Source organism: Dermacentor andersoni, chromosome 9, assembly GCF_023375885.2.
Source record: "Dermacentor andersoni chromosome 9, qqDerAnde1_hic_scaffold, whole genome shotgun sequence".
Lineage (NCBI taxonomy): Eukaryota > Metazoa > Arthropoda > Arachnida > Ixodida > Ixodidae > Dermacentor > Dermacentor andersoni.
The window spans coordinates 136,435,931-136,459,930 of NC_092822.1; the positions used below are offsets into that span (position 1 = coordinate 136,435,931).

General features: G+C 44.9%; 1 protein-coding gene across 4 annotated transcripts in view; it reads right to left on the reverse strand.

Annotated features, from left to right (window-relative positions):
• The window catches only part of LOC126529714 (uncharacterized), a 181,793-nt gene that overhangs the window by 80,296 nt on the left and 77,497 nt on the right, over positions 1–24,000 (reverse strand). For all 4 annotated transcript variants that reach the window (XM_055070015.2, XM_055070016.2, XM_055070014.2 and 1 more), the window contains exons 4-6: positions 7,482–7,520; positions 2,785–2,929; positions 1,006–1,104 (exon numbers count right to left, since the gene is read on the reverse strand). In XM_055070015.2, coding sequence (XP_054925990.1) covers positions 1,006–1,104; positions 2,785–2,929; positions 7,482–7,520 — 283 coding nt within the window. The remainder of the gene's footprint in view (positions 1–1,005; positions 1,105–2,784; positions 2,930–7,481; positions 7,521–24,000) is intronic.

The window sequence follows — 24,000 nt, forward strand, 5'->3', positions numbered from 1 at the left end:
TGCTTTTTGGGAATCACAACCCAGACTCACGCGTGACAGGCGGGGATACTCGTCACAATCCTAACGAGGAGAATTGAGAAGTCATGGAAAGTATGCACCATGAAGTACAGAGTGCGGCAGCCTGTGCTCAGGACAAATATCTGTATCTTTTCACACTTTCCTTTTAAATTTGTGGGCCCTAAGCGTGGTCAGCCATGGCGTCCAAGTTATTTGGCACTACTCGATGCAACACATGCAAATCTCAGGTGCTGTAAGCCATATCGATGCATTGCTCTCGGCGCTATCTGCACCGCATGTGCTATCACTCATAACTGTGCTATTAGGAACTGACCTCTTTCCTTGTAATTTGTTTATAAGTGCTTACTAACAAGATACTATCTACCATGAATGTCCTGAGAATTTGCGAAATTATTTTTACTGCTGAAACCCTAAAACCTTAAATTAAGAAAATTCACAATCCAAAGAAGCTTCTTGCTACAAGTACATCTGCATTACATTACGGTTTAGCTATATCTTCACTCAAAGCAGTACACAAACATTTTGTCTCCGAAAAGATAATGCGTTCTGCTGTACATTTTCAAGGGGAGTATGGTAGCGCGATTCAAAGACGGGACAAGAGAAGACACAAAGGGACACACACAGCGCTGTGTGTGTCCCTTTGTGTCTTCTCTTGTCCCGTCTTTGAATCGCGCTACCATACTCCCCTTGAAGATGCATTACCAACAAGCCCACATTGCAACCCTCGTCTGCTGTACAGTTATGCTTTCTGGATATGTACTCTTTGCTAATTGACACTTACCAATATATGACATTGCATTTTGTGCATTCATTTGTTTACCTTATACTTTTTTTAATTTTGCTGCATTCACCCACGTTTTGTACGCAAATTCTTGTTGACCGAGAGTCCCATGCAGTAGTTGACTTTGGGACCCTCGCCTGCATGCTATTTGTACCTAATCATTGTTTGTTGAACTGATAATACTAAACTGATGCTGAAATAGTCACCAGACTCTGTCACGATGCTGAGATGCTGGCTGTGAGCGACCACAACTGAGACGTCTCCAGAGTTGGTCGTCACCACGCACCGCTCCCCGTCAAGGCCCCCTAGAGAAAAGAAGAAACACAAAGCTTAGCACCATCAAGAGAAAACTCTTTGCAGGTCTCCAAGTGGAATCAGAATCATTTGTTGAATAAAACTACCCCAAAGATAAACGTCTTACTGCTTCGATCCACAGTTGCCAATCTAGCAAAGTGAAATGACACCAAAAGTATAGGGATCATCACCGCCACTTTCATCAGTGGCTGAATCTTCTACTTTCGCTACCTCACTGATGTCACTACAGAGCACGGGCATCTGTTTTAGTTCACCCTGTTTGTTGCCCGTGTGGCTGCCCTCAGCATGCCACACATTCACACGACCACCCACTATCCTTGTGCCAATGGCACCATCAAGGGCCTACACTGACATCTCCAGGCAGCTTTTGTCATTTGTGAGGTCAGGTGAACACTTGTTCTGTTTGACATCTGTTCAGCACTCACAATGACATCGGATGTTCAGCTGCCAGACCAGACTGCACCATTGCTCTCTACCTGCCAGGAGAGTTCACTGCTCTGTCACCAGTGTGGAGATGAGGCTGACAAAATATGTACAAATGCTCGTTAACCACTTGAGTGCTTTGGACTAGCTCCTCTTATTGCACGATCGCGATTAATCTTGTCCACTTAGTTTTTCTTCTAATGCATAGATGGCTGCAGTGACAGCATTTAAAATACACAGTTATTTCACTCTTCGTTATTTTGCTGCATAGATGTCACCACTTGTGCAGCGCAAGAAAAGGTAAGCCAGCGGCGTAGTGGCAAAGTCAAAGAAAAATGAATGAAGTGAAGCATCAGCCTAAGATACCTAGGTAGCTTACACAATCTCGTAAGACCACTCCAGGCTCACTGTCAGGCCAGAACGTTTCGATGTCCATTTAGTTATGCACATGAGATCACTGCAGCCTGCTGCATAACACTTGGCTATGTCTGTAAGGCTCAGCTTAGAAATATTGCCCGAATTTCCCCAAATTCTTTTTTTCTTCTAGACGACTGCACTTCCCGGAACACTTCAAAGCTGCATTTGTCCCCCAAGGGCATGTCTTGGACAACAGAAATAAGAAGGCAGCGCATCAAGACTGCCTGCACCTCGAATGCTTTGCTGTGCTCAAATGTGTCGATATGTCCAACTGGTGCGAAAGTTTGCAAGGCACAGAGAATGCATGTAGAGCTTTCTTGTTTCCTTTTGCCATTGGGATGCCTTGTGAAGTCCAGTGATGAAAACCACATCACCGTCTGCTTCATTGGACGCAATGAATAAATGCGAGCACGTGGCAGCACAGCTGAAGCTGTGGCTCGGGAGGCCTTTCTTTTGAGACAACAGACCATTTTGACTGTTCAGCTTTCCTCGCTTATAATTGTTATCACTTGTTTCCCCTGTATATTAATTCTCTCTCAATTAAATCACTAATTATTAGCCTTTATTTAACTATTGCCAACATAAATTTAGTTCCTGAACCTGGAATGAGACACAAAAAAGTCAAAGCCAGCTTAGGACCATGCAGTCCAAAAATAAAAGCTAAAAAAGAAAGAGTTACTGCCCTTTCATATTCTACTCATGTAATATCTTCACCGTCCTTAAATACGAATGCCACTAAATATCCCCCTCTGACAAGGCTACAAAGTCCTGGCCTCTAGTGAAGCTTTGTGTCACTGTAAACACAGAAACAGGAGGAGTGGTGGGCTCACCCAATGTGATGGCACCTGACTGCGACACGAGTACAGCATCTTGGCTGTGTAGGGTGCCTATGTCTATAGCACCCTCTGTGGAGTCCAGACATGCCTTCTCAGCATAGACCGCAGAGATGTGCTGCTGCCCCACCAGGGTCTTCACCTGCACTAGACAGCGTGGTGATAGGGAAAGTTGAAGGTGTAGCAGCATAGCGGCTTGGAACACACAGGCTGCTGCTAATTTATCTGTTTGCTGCATAAACTCTTGCTTAATATTGCTGCATAAACTCTCCCTACATACGAGTGAAAAGGATCAAAGGAAATTGGGGCCTTGATCTTTTTTTTCATTAGAACAATTATGTATCGAGCCAAGAAGGTGCAAAGAAAGTTGACTGTTTACTTACCTTAAATGTACAGTTATCCCGCAAAAGGTAAAAAAGTGGAAAAAAGGAAACATACCAACAATGGGAGCTGAACCTAAAATCTCAGCATGATGCGCACGATGCTGCTACGCAAGACTCACTCCCCGTACACTTTCTTGGGGATCTGTGCCTGCATACTAGTAAACCTAGTGCTGGCACTGTTAGCTGGTACCACACACGGCTGTGTGGCGGCAGATGAACATCCTTTCAACAACGAGGTGTCACGTGGCATGAGAGATTGGGGAACAGGAAACTGGCCAGTAAAGTGCAACTGTATATTTAATTATTTATTTACAATACCTCAAAGACCCCAGTGAAGAGGTTTTACGTGAAGGGTGAGCTACTACAGTAATACTGAAAATTCTACAGTTGTGTGCAAAAGATACAGTATCTGCACTTTTATTCTAACAAGCTTGATGGGACTGAAAACCAATTTTCATGGTACCCATTTTTTTTTTTTTTGCGATGTAAAGCTGATTGGTCAGGGTGCCTAACCATGAAGTGGTAATGCGGAAAACACTGTCTAAAATTTTTTATCAGGATTTTTCGATCTGCAGTGAGGATGTAGTCATGTCCAGGAAGCATGTGATAGGTGAGCGTGATGGCAATTACATGCCAGCGTTAGCGGGAGGCACACAAGTACAGCCGTAACCATGAGAAAGTATTATTTTAATAAAGGGAAAATCAGGCATCCACCCATTCGTAGCAATTGCTACAAAGGGAACCCATACGGGTTCCTCGAAAGAAAAGCCTCAGAGTTGAAGAAAAATTCGTCCTGGTCACTTTGACTTCGTGCACACAAGATGATTTTCTGGCTCAGTGACGGCTGACGCTTGATGTGCTTAGTCGTGCAGTTCGAGGTGTTGATGCGCGAAGTACCTAGTTGCGCAGTCCGAGGTGCCGATGCATGAAACGCCTAGTCGCAGGCTCGAGGAGTCGACACTTGATGTGCTTAGTCGCGCAGTCGGAGGTGCTGAAGCGTGAAGTACCTAGCCACGCAGTCCAAGGTGCCGATGTGCGAAATGCCTAGTCAAAGGCTCGAGGAGTCAACACTTGATGTGCCTAGTCACACAGTCCGAGGTGCCGATGCACGAAATTACTAGCCGCGGGCTCGAGGAGTCGGCACTCAATGTGCTTAGTCGCGCAGTCCGAGGTGATGACGCGCGAAATTCCTAGATGCGGGCTCGAGGAGTCAACGCTCTATGTACTTAGTCGCGCAGTCGGAGGTGCCGACGCTCAAAATGCTTAGGTTAGGGTCCGAGATGTCCGTGCTCGATGTGCTTGATCGCCGAGTCGGAGACTCCTATGCGCGAAATGCTTCGCCGTGGGTCTAAGGATTGCGTGTGATGTGCTTAGTCACGAATTCCGAAACAGCGAGTGCTGAAAGGCTTAGCCACGTGTCCAAGGATTCTGCGCGCGGATCTTGATCGCGATGTCCATATCGCCGATGCTCGGTATGCTAAGCCACAGGTCTGAGATGTCCACAAATGTAGGGATTGGCCACGCTACTGCAATGGCTGCGTAGCGCCTGTTTTGGCACGTCGAGATTACGGCAAGTGCAGACTTCCAGACCATATCCAGACTCGCGAGGTGCAAAGAGCCAAGCAGACGACGCGAGTACCAGACCAATGGCGAACAGCGCTGGAATCACGTGGCAGGCGCGACCAATCACGGACTCCGGCACGAGCTTCAATCATTTGCTTTTTGTGTGCTTGTTTCTGTATGGAGGAGGTAACTGAAGCGGCAAATTTGAAGACTGAGAAATGCGCTTTCTAACGAGACCAAGATGGCGGCGCTCGGTTGCGTGCCGTTTCGGAGATATTGTGGCTTGAAAAATGCTGTTCTTTCTTGATTTCCCTGAAATTTTTCGCCACCTTGGCTGATAAAACAAATTTTTTAGAGCACTTTTACTTGGCTTACAGTGATGATATTTCGGAATCAGATAGAAAAGGAGTTATAGAAATTGAAAATGTGATTTTCAAAACATCGATTTTCTGGCCATATTTCGCAGTGTGAAAGCCGCGTCCCCCCTTAATCTCTATCAACGTCTCACAACAGATTCTGACCAGTTGTCAGTCCATTCAATGAAGACTAGCGCTGCCTCCTTTGCTATTTATAGTCATCACATAAACAATTAAAGCTAATTAGAAAATCATATTTTTTAAGTAAATGACTAGAGACAAGATGTGTTTAGGCACTAAAGCTGTCACTTAAGGCCATACACAGGTGCCAAATACCGTCCTTTAGGTCATGTAGAGGCTCAAATAATAAAAACTAATCACTATAAATTGTGATTTTTCAAGTAACACAGCACACTAAACCCATTTTGTGAAATTCATTTTCTCATAAAACAGAGCAAGGCAAGCTGCGTAGGTTGCAAGATTTATATGATATCTGGTATGACAGACATCCTGAGAAAAATGAATGAAAGCAGTGACAAAGAAGCATCATCTCAAGATTTTCGAGCTTCATGTTGCAACTTTCTTCACTGAGTATTAGTTTGTGCACAGAAAAAGGAACATTCAACATCCCCCAACGTTAGCAGCGCATACTTGTACTTTGGAACATTTGATGGTCCAATGCCTCCTGGAATTGTAGAAGGTTTGCCACTGAGAACCTTCAGCAGTTCTTTCAGTACAAAAACCTGGGATCGATATCCGAGACAGATGGGAAGTTTCGAACCAACTATGTCAGCAACAGGTCCATTGGGGATGGTGGAGAACCTTTCCCGAACATCCTAATTGAGCTCAACATTCAGGGTAAGAGCCGCACCCAAGAATTCAAGTTTCTTTATGATGTTGGTTAAAAATGTGAAGTGAGCACACAAGTATGCTAAGTCACCTCTGAGTGTGTCATCGTATTGAGCGGCTTGAGCACTTCCCATGGCGATGTTCTAGTCTTCTGCAAAGCTGTTAATTACAGCCTTTGCGTCGGCAAAGCGTGTGTTGATAATCCGCTGCCTTCAGCTAAGTTCCCCAGCGTGTAATGACATTAGAAACAAAATAAGGCTAAGACAAAACGTAGAAAGAGGCATTTTTAGGCTCTGAAAAGTCAGTATAGGCATGAACCTCAATATAGGCATTTATAGGCACAAAAAAAGATGCCACAAAATGTTTCTAGGCCCATAGTTGGTGCTTATGTGTGAAACACGCACAATAAAAACTAAAGAAAAAAATACGCATTGTACCTAAAGTTCTGGTCTCTATAAATGACTATCACGCGCTTAGTGATAGCCACTTACTATATTGCCAACCAAGATTTATCTCTTGCCATATTAAGTATGGGTCTTTGGACTGTCTCTTCCCTAAAAGCTCTTTCAGCATTCTGTTGTGTGAAAATATGCAAATAGTTCTTGAGTACAGGATTTTTGTAAACAGATGCAAATAAGTGATCCATGTAAACGGCAAACTAATAGCTGACACGCTCTTTTCAGACTAGCCTCCAATTTTTATTACATGCCTAGTTCTTTAGACCATGCACCGAACATGCCCGTTAGGGTGAATGCATGGTGGTGGCTTGACATGACACGAGCGCCATGTGTCAATGTTGAATCCATTTCTCATGGTAGGGTAACAAATTGGCTCCCCAAGCATCATCTGGCCACTATGTCGATTTGCAGATAATTTTGATCACCAATCCACAGCAGTACGCATCCATCATTGACCCACTGTCCTGAAAAAGTTATGCCGCATCTCATGCAGACAATACAGTTTTCATGCAGACAGTACGAATCGGAACTTTATGGGCAGCCAATACACAGGCTGTCATCATACTGCAATGTTGGTTTTATCAGCTAAACTCAGATGAAATTCATTTAAGAGCTGGACAGCTACATTAAGACTAGGTGAATGCAAGACACAACTACAAAAAAACTCAGGCACTCAATTTTTTTAAAACTCCGCATATACACTCATTTTCAAAAATTCGCTCAACAGCTGTATTCATTAATGAGCTACAGAGATTGTAATAGTTTACAGAATTTATATATGATACACATGATCATTGTTAAGAAGTTCGAATTTGTCATTTTCGTTTTATCAGTTTTCAGCAACATTTAACGGGCTAAGTAAGACATCTCTCTGCATTCAATACAATTTAGTGCTTCCCTATCAAGTAACGATTTTGAACCATACCAGTTGTAATGACAGTGTGCCTGCATTTCCTATGAATCGCAAAATCAGAACGAGATAAAGATTCCTCTGATGGACTCTGTCTCTAAACACAACAAACACATATTGTAAACGTGGTAGTGGGTCAGTGGCAGCAACCAACAATGCGAGAATGCTGACGCACCTTGAGGCAGTTTGCCAGGAATCGCTTGGCCTTGAATCCCTGCGAGAGGGAGAAAATTGTGTTATGCAGAATCATTGTCCCGATCAAGTGCATATTTCAACAGTTTCGGGAAAACGAGCTCTACGCTGCCAGTGTCACTGTGATCAATAATGAGAAGTGCCTGTCCATGCTCTTCTACATGCCTCATCATCATCATCAATCCAACGCATGACAAATCATTACATCTTTTGACCATAATCATCCCACTTCATGATTCTTTCTGGACACTCCCAGAGGTGTCGTATTATGTTGCACGTCAATCTAGTCCATTATATGGTCGCAGGCTTCCTAATCTCATTGCCCTTGACAGTACTTCCATTTCTTATGCAAGCACCCTCTTACTCTAAAAGGATACTGGTTATCTGCTCTATGCCCTAAATCAGCTGCTCATCCGTGCACCTTTCTTATACAAACATGGGTTTTCAAAAGTGGGTTTCGTGGAGCCCAGGGGTTCCGCAGGCCCCTTTTCGGGTTTCCTTGAACCACCGCTAAATTTTCCCTGGTTCCACGCTCACTATGTGGCTAAGACAGTGAACATGAGGTGGACTCAATCCAAGGAACCTCCATCACCCATGACGGAGTGTCAAAAAGCACATCCCAGTGTGTAACACAAACACGCAAATGATGCAATAGATCTGCCAGCAGCTTGTAGCCTCCGAAAACCGGCAGCGCACCTAAGCCTTTGCACTTAAGGGGGGACGCGGCCCTTGAAAACCGAAAAATCGCGAAAAAGTCGATTTTTGAAAAACAATATTTTTGGATTGTATGTCTCATAAACTACCTGTTCCGTAATTATCAGCACCTAATTCAACCGTAAAGTACCAAAAATAACGCTACCTTTGAGGCCACCGCGGCCCAAAAAACACGCGCAAATGCCGAAATGAAGTCAAACTTCGCGCGCGCGCCATTCCCGGCCCATACGGCCTGCCCGCGCCATCTTGGTGTCGTCTTGACCGTGGATTCTTTGTCTCTATTTTGCCGCCTTGCAAAATGGCATCGTCGGCGCGGTTGAGGCGCTATTGGCGTTTTCCCGCGATGTGATGCGGAGCGCTGATTGGCCGGAGCAGCGCGTTCAAATCTCGCGGGCGAAAGCGCGCCTGCCATTGGCTGCTGCGCGGGCGGCGGCGGCTGCTCAAATCACGCGGGCGAAAGCGCGCCTGCCATTGGCTGCTGCGCGGGCGGCGGCGGCTGCTCCCTTTGATGCCGCGCTCGCGTCCCTGTTGCCCCTTGCTCCGTGCCTCAACATGAGCTTGCGCGCTATCATCGCCTTGCGCTATCTTTTAGATTATTTGCTCAGCTTTTTCTTTTTTTTTTTTCGCTAGTTCTTCGCTTCACGCGATGCCGGCAAAGCCCAAGACAGTGCAGATGTTCGGTGCACGGGAGCGCGATATGCGTCTTGTACGAGCATCGAACTTCCGATCTCCCGCAGCGAGTGCCGATTGCGTAGACGCTTTTCAGCGGCGGAACTGTGCTTTCGACTGTCGCCAGTCGAAAATCCGACACACTGAGTGTGCCTGGAGCCGCAAGAGCTAATTAGAAGCTCCGCAGGAGCTTTCTAATAAAAAAACACATGGGTTCAACTTTAAGGCCTGTTTTCTCGGAATGGATTTTTTCGCTAGTAGTGGTGCTGGGGAAGGCGATATCTCAAGAACCGCTCTTCAGATTTGTATGCCGTTTTTTTTATTCTGTTCCCGAATGACTTTGCCGGGGGGTAACAGGCTTCTTTTTTTGAAAGCTGGTGCAGTTAATTTATAATAAGCAATTAATTTTTGATGAGTGTGGTCATTACTGGCTACATCAAGTTCAAAGTTGTCTTAAAATTTTTTGGAGGGGAAATTAAAGAAAAGGGCTCTTTAGCCCCCTGGGATATCTATCAAGGGATCATCACGGTGAATTTCAGCTTCCTACGATGTCCTGGCATTTCTTCAGGCTCTTCCTCAGGCATATACATGAATCACCTAGTTAGACCTCAATAACTCTGGAACTAATAAACATATCTTTATGAAACTTCGCAGTTCCTCATAGTTCGGTGGTGTGAACGTACCCTGAAAGTTTCATCTGGATATATTAAAAAATAAGAAAGTTCGGTCTCCAGGGTAGCCTCCCCCCTTAAATCTGGAAGGCCATAACTTACCACCATGCACATTTCTCCCGTATGTAAATAGATGCTGCTAGCATGCGCACTGATGTTTATGTCAGAGGACTAAAAAAATTATTTTTTTAAGCAGCCAAGGAGGTTAAAGAAAAACTGGGTTGAAGAACTTCAGTATTTCTTCAACTTCCTTGGGGGCAGCGCAACCCAGTTGGTTCTAGTACGGCAGAATACAGTAGCTCTGCAAGCGCAGAGCACCACAAATGCGCAGTGGGAAAGAGCAGAAAAAGCGGCAGCGTCCAACCAAAATGAAGTGGCGGAGTCTGCATTGCCATGGTCATCAGCGAAAAAAGTAAGTACTAATATGCATGGGGGAAGGAAAAAGTCAGGAGGGAGTATTGTGCAATGCAATTGAAACCAAACCTGTCAGGCGAACACGTCACTGCATGTGAAAGTGTGCGGTTGGTTTTATAGTGTTTTTCACTAGTCGATCTACAGCAGTCGCCGAAACCTGGAGCGAGTGCTTGCATTTCACCAATCCGAATTCGCCAGCACAAAGCAAAAATGCTCCACGGTGGATCGTACCGGAGGTCTGTGCGCTTACGCCACACAAACCGACTTCTGCTCTGTGAGTTTTCGTGGCCACCAAAATTGCCATCTCACAGCGAGCAGAAGCGACGTATGTTTCCTGCCCTAGTTCCGCCCGAATCCATGCCTTGGCAGCGCAGCAAGTGCGACCGATCCGGCACGGAGCGAGTTGATCCAAAAAGACCAGTGAAAAGTGCGAACCCGTTCCAGGTTGACCAGTGAAATTTAAATTCGTCGCCATGAAGCAAAAAATCCTGCTCGAGATCGACCACTGAAAAACGCCATTAGTGTTCTCGCTCAGCAAGCAGAGCCACGGCACGGCAGCTGAACAAGCGCACACTAAATAAAAACTACTGGCATGGCTACTGGGAACCAAATGTCTCAGCAAATCTCAATTCTTGCCCCGTGATCTCGATGCAAGAAGTCACGCGTTGGGCCACCCCTGAGCAAAGGGCCTGGCTTCACGGAACATTCGCTTGCAAAGCTGGCTGCGTGACATAATGCTTTTTTTTCCTTCTTCCGTGGTGATATGCATGGAGGAAGAAACACAAAAGATTTGGTTGGCTCTGCTTTGTTTCAATGGGCTAACCTACTCCTATAATGAAGTCAAAAGTATAAGATACAACGCAATATCGGACATGGCCAAGTCCTCACTCACTGTTCAACATATTTTTCTGCCATTCCGGAGTGGTTTTCTCCGCTCTGAGGGAAGTATCCCAAAAGGGGGGCAATGTTGATGCTTAACCCTCGTATCCTTCCCTATGCCACAACTTCTCATTGCCAAGCATCTGTCAGCCACAGCTGAGGTTTCTTTTAATCTGTTCCTAACTTGCACTTGCTAGTTTTCTCAATTGACTAAAAGCTTGTTCATGCGCGCTTTCTCTGCTTTTCATTAAATAATATTTTTGCTGATTTCTGCAAATGCTGATAATCAAGTAAAAGCGGATTAAAGAGTAATTTAGCAAAATAATCTTCATTCCTAATGGCATACGGACATTTTCTACATAGAGAATAAATATTTGCTAAACGTTGCTGACCTTTCTCTAACATTGCTCTGCAGGTCTTTACAAAGAAGAAACTAGTGCGACTAGGAGCGCCTGAAAACATTCTATGCTTGCTTTGCACGACAGAAAGCTGAGCTAGTTGGTAAAAATTCATTATGCAAAAAGGAAGAAGTGAGGTGTGCAGACAGGACACAAGAGTATAGAAGTGGACAACACGAATGCCGACTATCAACTGAAGGAAGCACTCAGGCGAAAAAACAAAGAAGACACAACACTCATCTGCGCAAGCTCAGGAATGGTAACACCACGTGTCAGTTGGGTACACGTGCCAGTCTACGTGAGAGATAACTGTTAAGGCACTTAATCTCTTCCTTATGTAAAGTAACTGAAGGCTGACTCATGCACGCACTTCCACCATTATAGATATGCCATGCCTCTACCATAAGACGCGTATCTTCATTCTTATGCCTGCACAATATTGTGCATTCATCTAACTCTGGCCTGCAGTTACAATCTTGGCAATATAGCGAAAGATTAGAAGGCAATCCACCAGTTAACGACCTTCTATGTTCCATTAGCCTCTGATTGATACACCATCCCATTTGCCCTACGAAAAACTGGCCACAGCTAAGGGGAATTTTATAGACCAAAACCATACGACACTCAGTAAAACTGTTGTTCTTATTGCGCTTCACTGGACAAATATCTGTTCGTTTTTTTCCCTTTTACCTGCCCCTTTTTTCTCTGTACAGCAGCGCATATCCTACCTAGCTTATTGGGAGCAGTGAAAGCAACATTAACATCATATCCACTTGAAACTTTTTTAAGCCTGTGCGACACTGAATGAATACACGGAATAGCCACTACTCTTTTTTTGCTATTACTGCTTTCTGTAATCACGTCCGTCCCTCTCGACACCGACTTCTTTAAGCGCTCAGCCACAGTGGCCACTGCTACACTAGGATAACCTGCTTCTAATAGGCGCCGGACCTGTGCAATAAAACTGGCGCTCATTTTGTACATGCAGGATGTCGTTAGAGAAGACTTAAGGCACAACATGGCAATTCCGTCTTTTACTACTTTGGAATGCTTGGATTGAAAGTTTAGCAACGGCTTCGAAGATCGTGGGGAGTACTGCCAACAAACATGATTTCATTCGAAGACCAAGGAAATGTCAAGAAACTAAATTAAGCATTGCTGAGGAAATTCCTTGGTAAACTTTATTCCTCCTCCATAAAAATTAAATTGCTCACTTACTGAGATAGCAGCGGAATCGAATTCTTCCCTATTGCAGAAAATCAAGTAATCATCAACTTATCGAAATATCTTGATAACATTATCACCTAAGGCTTTCTCTAAGCAGTTGTCAACCTTACTCTGGTAAATATTGCTAAGAATGGGGGCAACCTTGGAGTCAATACAAATGCCTGATTTCTGCAGAAAAACGCCATCTCTTCACCTGATCAGCGTCGACTTCAAGTACATTGAAAGAATTTCTAGAAAAGCTCCCGTGGACACACCGCATCTGTCAATAAAAGCCGACTCTTGCACTTGTTCTTTAATGCACTCATTTACGGAATTTAGCAACCCGTCATGCGGCAAGGAATAATACAGGTCTTCGATATACATACTAAAAGCTGTACAATCACCAGGATTTAACGATGTCCACCAGGATGGACTGCGACGATTAGTTTTCCTCATCCCGAGCTTCGGGACGAAGCCTCATCGGTGATGGGGAGTGTCGGCGTGGAGAAGTTGAGCGGCGGATGTTGGCGGACCAGCGGAATGGTGGTGACGCAGCCCGAGGTTTGTCGTCGTAATAAGGGCGCGGAGAACCCGCCATAGAACTTGGCACATACGGTGTAGCGCTAGGCGACTGCACGCGACTACAGTGGCGTGCGACATGGCCTGCATAGCCGCACGCAAAACATATCGGTTGATTGACCGCTGTAAGCTACCGAGTCGTTGCGGCAGGTCCCATCCATGTGGAAGGACACGTCGGACGTGGCGGCTGGTGAAGTGATTGCATAGCAGGCTGTTGTCAGGGCATAGCGAGGACTTCGGCGTACGTGAGAGGTCCCCGTTGAGGGAGTTGTTGAGGCTGGGTGACGACTTCCGCGTAGCTGAGTGGCACAGCCGTCGGGATCTGTTGGGGCCTGGCCATGACTTCAGCGTAGCTGTGAGGCGCAGCCGCAGGAACATGCTGGTGGTGCTCAGGCAAAACCTCGTGCAGTTCTTGCGCTATGACACGCCTAAGCGGAGGCGCAAAACATGGCGTAGGCGCGTGTACCGACTGCGACTGTGCAAAATCCATCAACGAGAGTTGCCGTGCAACTTCCTCGCTGACGAACGCCTTCATATCTGCGAGCAACACTGCCTAGTTGGACATGGCAGCCAAACCAGCGAGGTGTTCGTCACACGGTAGAGATCGACGGGTCAGTGACCGTTGCCTGCGGAGTTCTTCATAGCTCTGGCACAGCGTGACAATTTCAGCCACAGAGCGTGGACTTTTGGCCAGCAACATGTTAAAGGTGTCGTCTTCTATGCCCTTCAGGATGTTTCGGATTCAATCAGACTCTGCCATGGTCGAATCGACTTTCCTGCATAGGTCCAGGACATCTTCGATATAACTGGTGAATGTTTCGCCAGGCTGTTGAGCTCATTCTCGCAAACGTTGCTCGGCACGCAGCTTGCGAACAGCAAGGCGACCAAATACATCAACAAGGGAAGTCTTAAATTCCGACTATGTATGGAACTCTGCTTGATGGTTGTTATACCACAGGCTGGCCACTCCAGCGAGGTAGAACAGAACATGGCTCAGTTTGGCGGCTTCGTCCCACTTGTTATGGTCGCCTACCCTGTCGTACGCCGTGAGCCATTCGTCCACGTCAGTGTCGTCCGCTCTAGTGTAGATAGGAGGGTCGCGATGACGAGGCACCCCGGGACACGCAGTGGATGCAGGAGGAGGCGTTTGCTGGGAGGCGTCTTGGGGCATGGTAGATGGTAGGGTACGGCACCGGAGTTCCAGGATGATCATCTGAGGGTTACCCAGCACCTCCACCAATTCTAAAGGTGTTTATTTGGCAGAGCTCGGAGCAGTGCAACGTCGACGGGCAGGGCAGTCACAGCTTCCAAACAAGAGAGCCGTTGCTGAGCAGGAGCGCTCGACCCACTAGCGTTTAGAGCCAGTAGCGCTGAACCCACTAGTGTCTCTCTTCGCTACAAGGCATAAGAATGAAGATACGCATCTTATGGTACAGGCAAGGCATATCTATAATGGTGGAAGTGCGTGCGTGAGTCAGCCTTCAATTACTTAACATAAGGAAGAGATTAAGTGCCTTAACAGTTATCTCTCCTGTAGACCGGCACGTGTACCCGACTGAGACGTGGTGTTACCATTCCTGAGCTCGGGCAGATGAGTTCTGTGTCTTCTTTCTTTTGTCACCTCAGTGCTCACTTCAGTTGATAGTCGGCGTTCGTGTTGTCCACTTCTCTACTCTTGTGTCCTGTCTGCACGCCTCACTTCTTCTTTTTTGCATAATGTATGCTTGCTTTAATGATAACCTGGGAGAATAGACGATTCACAGATTTACATTTGGAGCCTAAGACATTCTGTGAAGCCGGTTGGTAATTCACGACTTCCTTATAGGAGGGCACTAGAAAAAACGCAGACACAATAAATGAGGATGCCCTTCATTTCTTTGTGTCCGTGTTTTTTGAAGTGATCTGCTTATATAACTAAGTTACAGTTTGAGGGAATGTGGGGACTGTTAACAATAATACAGAGAAAATTTTCAAGTGTGTTGGTTAATTAATTACTAAATGACAAATGCTAAACTCCTTTTTTGGCTGTGTTATTAAAATGCTTACAAAGTTTCCCCGCTGGCCCCAAGAAGCAATGATGGTTGCAATTCTATATTTGCACAAAATGGGTGCCTTGCATGGGTGACGTGCATGAAAAGCTTTACAAGCTTATTTTACGAACTATGAAGAAAGTGATCAAGATGTCCTGGAAGAACTCAACGTGCCACAAAGGCTACATTTTGAGGGAATAGGGGGCATATTATGCGTGATGCGTGGACAAATTCCTGAAGAGAAACAGCTAATTATACCCTTTGCTAAACATTTTTTAATAAGTGCTCAAGAGCATTATGTCGCCGTCATCAGCCTTTTACCAATGTCGTGACAGAACTCTGCATCCCACCGCATATACATCTGATGAAACCAGGGGTCATGCTAAATGTAATGTGTGGTGAAACTTCAACCTTTCTGGCTTGATAATGAGTCTCGTAAATAAATACTTCATCCTTTTTTTTTCTTTTCTTTCTCATGCATTATACGGCATTCATAGTCGGTTTCCCCGATGTCTTTGGTGAAGTATTTGTGATACTTTGTTTATACTCTGTGAAAATAAGAGTAATATTATGGTAACGTGTAGGCAAAGTACAAAGTTGAGAACATGCGAAACGCATCTGCAAGATTCTGCATCTTAAGTGCTTTATTCCTTCATCATGTGTTCAGGTGAGTTACACAGCTGTTTTCCTCTGTGTTTCCCAATGTCCTGAAAGGACTCTAGGCCACAATGTCTTTACATTTGGTGAAAATTGGGAGTGTGTTATATGCAATATGTGGTGAAACGTTGACGTTTCTAAAGTAATAAGGAGCTCTGAAAATAATTACTGAACCGTTCTTTTCTTCTTCTTTTCATGCATTATGCAAGACACCTGGGGTGTCCTCAGTGAATAAATGAGTCACCTTGTTTATATTCATGAGTATAGGTGGAAGGTTATTGGTGGTGTGCAGGTGAAGTTCAAAGTGTGTTATTGATTTACAGCGTAGAATTTAGCCCGTCATCCTGGCAGAACTATAAGCCATTAATATAAAATTTGGCAAATGGGGGAACATTACGGCCAATATGCATGCGAAGTTAAAAGCGCACAGGTGAAGTACAGCCTCGGCTGAAAATTCCTTGAGCAAGTTGGTGCGATAACACAATGAAACAACTGTAAAGACAAATGCAAACAAAAGAAACAAATAGCAATTAAATGTGAAAACGCGTTATAGCCTGTGGGAAAAGTACCAATGCATGAGTCATATGCAGGCAACGTTTTAAAGTGTGTGGTTCTTTTACAAGCAACTGAAATTTGAAATGCGACCGCTTGAAAGATACAGCTTGACTAGAAATTGGCCCATGATTTTGCAAGGCCACGCAAGTCCACTGTCTTTTTTTACTAATGCAAAAATTAACCTGCAGACTTCAGAGATTCCGTGGGTGGAATCATTTACAACACCTTAAATAAGTGAATTATACATGTCTCAACAATATTGCTTCTTTTCTGAGTAGGCAAAGCTAACAGCTCACAAAGTAACTGTTTTATTATTTACAGTTATCAGTAATGAAAACATTGCCAGTTACACAAAAAAGTCTGAGTTAGAGGGCTTGTTTTATGCTGCCCGCAGTGGACATAGTAGGTGCCAACAATTGCATTTCTCAAGCACACAACTAACTAAAGCTTACTAATTGAGGTTGCAAAAGCAATTTTGGAAAATGTTGTAATGCAAAATTGAAGGCCGAGCATGCATGCCACCAATAAAACTATGAACTTTAGTTCGTGTAGCTGTTTCTTTGCTATTGTCATCAATGCTCAGCGGCTTAATAACGAATGTCTTAAGGTGATCCTTGAGAAGGATTCACTGTATCATAAATTTGTCAGAACAAGGAACCCTGATGATCTTGCAGGCTTTAGGAAATACCGAAACTATGTTACAAAATTTGTATGACATGCTAAAAAGCTGTATTACAGGAACCTATTTCAAGAGGTGAGTGCATCTCAATGTCCACAATGGTGTTGACCTTGAACTTGTAGTTGAGGATAGAATGTAAGAGGCAAAGAATTAGCAAACGTGTTTAATGATTATTTCACCAGTCTGGAAAAAAGTACTCATGACACAGCAGTAACCCAACTATGTATTTGGGCACACGCAACGCATATACAGCTTTTCTTAAACCTACAGATCTACATGAAGTTTACACGATATTCATGCCATTAAAAAATAGTAAATCCTGTCATGTGAATGGGCTTCAAATAAGACCTATTAAGTTTGTGCTTGATCTCTTGCTAACAGTACTTACTCATAACTTTAACCTGTCACTGTCAACTGGAATTTTTCCTTAAAAAATGCAATATGCAAAAGTTAGTCTTATTCAAGTCCAATGACAAAAATATGCTGTCGAATTACAAGCCAGTCTCAGTACTGCCTAACCTATCTAACGAACTAGAAAAAGTTATTTGTAAAAGATTAAAGTCATTTTGTGATAAACATCCCATCACATCAAATAAACAATTTGGGTTCCGTGTTGGGTTCCGTGTTGGGTTCCGTGCGGCAATGTCAACTGAATTGGCTCTTCTAACCCAACCAGATTTCATTTTAAATAGTTTTGAAAATAAGAAACTAATGCTAGAAATTTTTGTGGACTTCTCTGACGCATTCGATAGGCTAAATCATCAGACTTTGCTTACTAAACTAGAGCATTATGGGTTTCGGGGCATTTCTCTAAAACTTTTACAATCTTATTTTAACCATAGCAAACAACTTGTTTCAATTTCATCAGAAGACTCAGGTCTCCGGAAAATTACACAGGGAATTCTCCAGGGACGTATACTAGGGCCAGTAATGTTTAATATATATATTAACGACATTGCCAAAATTTCTGACACAAACTTCATCATTAATGCGGATGACACCAGCCTCTTTTTTTTTCAGTCTCGTAATATCGCCGATCTCTCGTTGTTGGCAAATATCACACTGAAACAATTGGACGAATGGAGCAAGGTCAACGCTCTCAAATTAAATACAACAAAAACAAAAGCTGTTATTTTTGCACCTCCACAAAAACATCTGAGTGAAGACATAATGTGCAGGTTGGCTCTGAAGTAATTGAACTTGTTCCTAATGTCAAAATATTGGGTGTTATATTTAATCAAAATTAATGTGGAATGAACATGTGGAACTTATTGCATCCCGTTTAGTCAAAGCTTGCGGCGTGCTTTGTTGACTCCGTGAGACGATGCCATCCAAAGTTAAGCTGGTCCTTTATAATGCGCTATTCTCATCTCATTTAATGTATTGCCACCTTGTGTGGGGTACCACGTCAAAGCATAATATCAGTAAATTATTACTGCTACAAAAAAGGCTGTTCGTCATATCGCAAACGCGCCATTCGAAGCACATACATCAGAACAATTTTAAAAGTTTAATATCATTTGTCTAGCAAGTTTATTTAAAGTTAACCCTACCATAAAATACCAGAGGTACTTTAATTACAACAATGAAGCGTTCCTGGGGTTGTGCAACCTAACAGAACCAACAGATACTTATATCCTATAACATTAGGGAAAGAAAGAGATGGCTGCTACCACTCTCCCGTACAAATTATGGATCAAATCGTTTAACCAATCACATCCCATCCTTATTAAATAAACTATGTGAAAACGGTGTCGAGATAACTGACATTACTAGGAAAATAATATGAGACTTCCTAATTCAAAGTGAGTAATTATTTTTAAACATTCCTTTGACTAAGGGAAGTCACTACCTACCTCTTTTAATTAAGTGGTTTTACGTTTTGATAACATTTTCTCATATAGGACGTAACCTGCAAGACATTTATACACACCTTTATTTGCTATCTGTACTTTCGTGTATTAATAGAATGTTATATGATAAATTTTTCAGCTACATACTGTATATTCATATACAGTCGCCAACTGATTTTTCAGACTCCAAAAATTTGGACATGCTCGATTATTCGGTCTGCTTCGTGGCACCACCATTCTCCCCATACACCATAATGTATAACAGCTGCCGAAAGTTCGGACACCTTGCAATATCTCGTCTGATTTTTCAGACACTCCTTGAGCCAACTCGATCCTTGAGTGACTCCTTGAGTGACTCTGACCGGTGCATGGTTCGACTTGCGGAATGCCATTTTTGTTTTGAACGGAGCCTCCTTGCTGCCCCACGAAGTGGCGCTACTGCAGCTCCCCGCTCATCATCGTTTCTGCCTGTTTCGTGGCTACAGCAGTTTCGGTCTCAGCTTAGTAAGCCATGTCAAGACAATCCAGCAGCTGATTTGTTTCTTTCTTCGTGCATAATGCTGCGAGTAGGCCACGTTTTTCGTTTGTGCAAGTGGTATCGGCGTGACGGCGTGGTGACTAATTGCAGTGACTGCAATTACGTCCTTTTTTAAAATAAATACGTGTTTGCAGGTGTGGTAGCCTTCAAGTGTCGTGCATGAGTTTTACTGGGCTCCGATGTGACTGGCCTACTGCCGCACAGCCATTATTTCTCAGCTCGGCGATAACAGGGCAGCGGCTTGCCAGTCATGCCAGACAGCGTGCTTGACACGGTACCTCGATGATAGGTTTCCGTTGAGCCTTGGATTTCAAAGTTAATTAGGGAATCTCCTTAATTCACTACCTGGCCATAGCAATGTTTCATGTAAATAATGTATTGTGTCTTCTGGTAATTAACAACAATACAACAATTACGGGTCAGTTGTTAGTCAGGCAAAATGTTACGAAAGCGATTTTATCTCCTAAATGAATATTGCCCTTATTGGGTGCCTTGCAATGCCTAAGCATGGCATCAATACTGGGTTTCTCTCAAGTCGACGTAATCTTGAATCTTTTTTCTGTAGGTATTAGTCTGTACTGTTACACAAATATCAAATATAACAAAGCAATATTCTTAGCAGATGAGACTTCCTTTATAACAAGGTTAGACTACACTGGCATAATAAACTCATTTGCGTGTTATTTTTTTTTTATCTTATATGAACACAATTTTTAAATATTGCATGGAGTGTATAGCACAAATTGCCTGTTCAAGTTGATTATCTGAAGACACAATACATTATTTATATGAAAAGTTGCTTCGGCCAGGTGATGAATTAAGGAGATTGCCTAATTAACTTTGAAATCCAAGGTTCAACAGAAACCCATCTAGTTAGGAAAATTTATGGTGGGAAATATCGGGCGCCCACCAATCGTTGAAAAAAAAGACATTTCGGCCCTGTTACTCTTATGATTGTTACTAATGTTACTAATGATTGATCGGTGCTTGATAACTGCCACCAAATTAACTTCACTATTATTTAATTTAGGGCACATGCAGAATTGAAGCCAAGCAGCAGTGAAGCCACGTCTGGTTCACAGAATTCTTATGACTAGCACCACTTTCGAGACATCCGTCTCAAAAACCTACTCAAGAATTGTGTCAGCGTTCTGGTTAACATTATGCTTTCGGAAAGTGTTAATGCAATAAAAGCCTTTTATCATGTTGATTGACAGCACCTCGGCCACCTTGTCGATCACCTTTAGTTGCCGATAGGCTTGGGTGAGGTCCACTTTTGAGAACACTTTTCTGCCTTACAGGTTTGTCAGGACCTTGGACACTATCTGCAACAGAGAAATCCTTTATTGAGGTTGCATTTACGGTGCTGTAGCAGTCACTGACAAGTCAGATTCTGCCATCTCTTTCCCGCACAACAACTACTGGGGTAGCCCAAGTAACATGTTGCATGAGTTGCATCACACTTTGGCACATCAGACGTTTGAGCTCTTCCTGTACAGTTTGCCTCTGGGCAAATGGAACCGGTAATGCACGTAAGAACTTCGGAGGAGCTGAATCGTGGAGCTCGAGCTTGGTGGACAGGCTCTTGTACCCATTTACATCCCCGTAAAAACTGGCAGCATGTTTGGTGAGTACGGCAGTCACATTTGTGTCACAGCAGATGTGATCAATGCCATTTAATCTGACGTAATAGTTCTGCATAAACCCGCATGGTGAAGAGCAGTAATTAATAAAAAAAACGGAAGAAACTTTGTCGAGACTAAAGTGTGAAACTGCGAAAGCCTGACACCATTGCCAATGGCGATTTGTTTCATCGGAAACACCACGGAGGCACATAACTCGTACATTGTTATGTGAGTGTTTGTTTGTTTATCAAATGCCTGCAACATTGTTTACGCCTATGTCTATCATTTTGATGTGTTCTGAGTCCATCATTTCAAAGCTGTCATCTGGGAGGTGTCGGCTTGCAACTCATGGCCAGTGAACTCCTTGTGCTTTAGTGGGTCCACATCCAGGATGGCTGCTTTGCAGCACCGAACTGTTGCAGCGCCATCTGTGGATTGGGAGGAGATGTATCTTCCATGGCGATGTTGGGGTGTAGTTGGCCATCCTCATCTTCCACTTTGCTTGATTGACTTGTACTTGCTCGGCTTGCCGCGGCAAGATGGCGGTCACGGCGCTTCCGAGCTTCATTTGCTTTGGTACCCGGAGATGCAGTGAGTCGCTTCAAACACATTGGGCTTCTTCGATTTTCGCAGTTCTGGCAGCCCGCTGGGAGCCAGACGGCAGCCAGCTAGTTCCGGTTCTGACAGGAAGTCACGTGGGCTGGGATCCCAAGACAACCCGAACCTGCCCGAAGTTCGCAAAATCGAACGCCGGTACAGCTGGCCAAATGTAAACATGCTACCAGCATGGCAGCGCCCGTTGAGGCCGACGCGCGCTCGGCGTTGTCGGCCCATTTATGCGTTGCCACCTTGAAAATGTATAGTTGCATTCAGGAATACGATCGCTTTCGCGCGACTCGTTGCAGGACGCGTACTGGGCCAACCTCTCCTTGCGCAGCGCAACAGATGGCCTCCGACGCGGCGGATGACAACACGCGAAATCGTGATTGTATACTCGAAAGCGATAGCTGGAAGATCCCTGTTCGCAGCGATCACGTCGCCCACCGGCGACATTGATGAGTTGGCGCTGTGTCATCACAAGACATGAAAAAGCAGGTTATCGGGTACGTCTCATACGCATGAAATTTCGCGCCGACCTGCGTGGGCTTCGATTTCAGAAAGTTTGTTGTGGCTGATGGTGCTTCTCATTTAAGGAGCTGGACGCGGCTGGCGCGTGAAAATGCACGTCGCCTGTGACCAGCGAAACGTTTCACACGAAAAACAACATTCGTCGCAATCATGAGAGCAATAAGCCAATGTACGTGTGTCTAAATGTACCGAGTGCAATCAGTGTATTCTTAGATCAACGGCCTGCAGTTCGAACACATATCGGTTTCGAGCTGCCACCTATGCATACGACGGAGAGACGGAGCGAACACGGGCTAACTGCAAAGCCTTCGCTAACAGCAGAGAAAGGAGAGATATACATACGCGAAATATGTGAAAAGGAATGCCACCAGAGAAAGACGAAACCAAGATGTACCGCAATGTGTGAATGAGCGTCTACAACTTGCGTGGAACACGATGCAGATAACATGCACGCATGAGAGCGCGGCGCGCTGTTCACCGCCGCGAAGAAGCAATCAGGACACACACACACACAAAAGCTTCAAATGGTTCACCACGGCTCGTATCACACCGCTTCGCGATGCGGAACGGAGAGTTAGCACTAAAAAGATAACGCTAGAAGTAAGGAAATCCGGATATGACCGTATACAGTTGGCTGAGCGCGGTAAATTTAAGTCCTCAAGCGCCCGCGTTGCAATCCGTGAAGTCCCCGTAAAGATGGCGGCGAGCGCCCATCGCCTCTTTTAGTCGTCTGCTAGCCAGAGAACTTCCAGAGGGCAGCCAGACCAAAATCGTCCTGGCAGGTTCTGGCAGCCCGCGGGTAGCCAGAACCGTCCAGCGCGAGCAAAACGAACGCCCGGCGGAAGTGCGTAGCGCGGTGGGCGGAGCAACGCGAGAAAAACGAAGACGCTCTGGCTGGCTCTGGCAGCCCGCGGGTAGCCAGAAGTGGAAAATCGAAGAAGCCCATTGCCTCTCTTGCGTTGGCCCATCGCGTTTTGGACTGTGTGGTGTCGGATGCACCTCACCACCCTGATGCATGCCACGTATACACTCAGCCTCTCTTGAGCACCGCTTGCGTTCAGTGGCTGCCGCACATCGCGTGTTGGGAGATACTGGTTTGGCGAGACAAGGCATCCTTCCCACACGATACCGCAAAGTAACCTGCCGCTACCGCCGCCGCCATACCACATTCAAGCAGACAATCACGACGCGCGCCTCGCGACAGTGACGTCAGGCCACACAGCGCCTAATCAGGAGGCCACCTCAAGCGCCTGACAACAGTGACATTAGAACGCACAGTCAAACACACGGCCGCCACGCGTGCCGACGTGATGAGTCATCCTGCACAGCGCCGAACCGCCCCGACACCCGCACTTGACCACAGTGACGTCACGCATGCTAGCCATTCAGGAGGCACACACCTGTGCCTAGCAACAGTGACGTCACGACACAGAGGAGACCAATCAGGAGGCCGGAAAGCTGTGACAGTTTCTGCTAACGGCAGATGGCCTTGACAATGAGCCATTAAAGGCTTCCGCCTTAAAAGGAAAAATGAGACATCCACCCAATCGTAGCAACTGCTATAAAGGAAACCCATACGGGTTGCTCGAAAGAAAAGCCTCGCAATTGAGGAAAGATAGGCCGTGGTCCGGACTCAAACCTGGAACAACCGCCTTTCCGGGGCAGCCGCACTTTTCCCAGGTCTGTTCGTATGGGTTTCCTTTGTAACAATTGCAACGATTGGGCTAATGTCTCATTTTCCTTTTATTAATTCCATTTAATGTTATGCCAAGTAACTGGAACCAGCTGCAGCTAAGAAGATCGCAGTCAGGTGCCTTCATTACAACTAGCAGCAATACATGCTGTAACCCTGTGAATTTTACATTGATAAGCACTGTACCCAAAGGTTGGAGGCTTTCACCAGACAC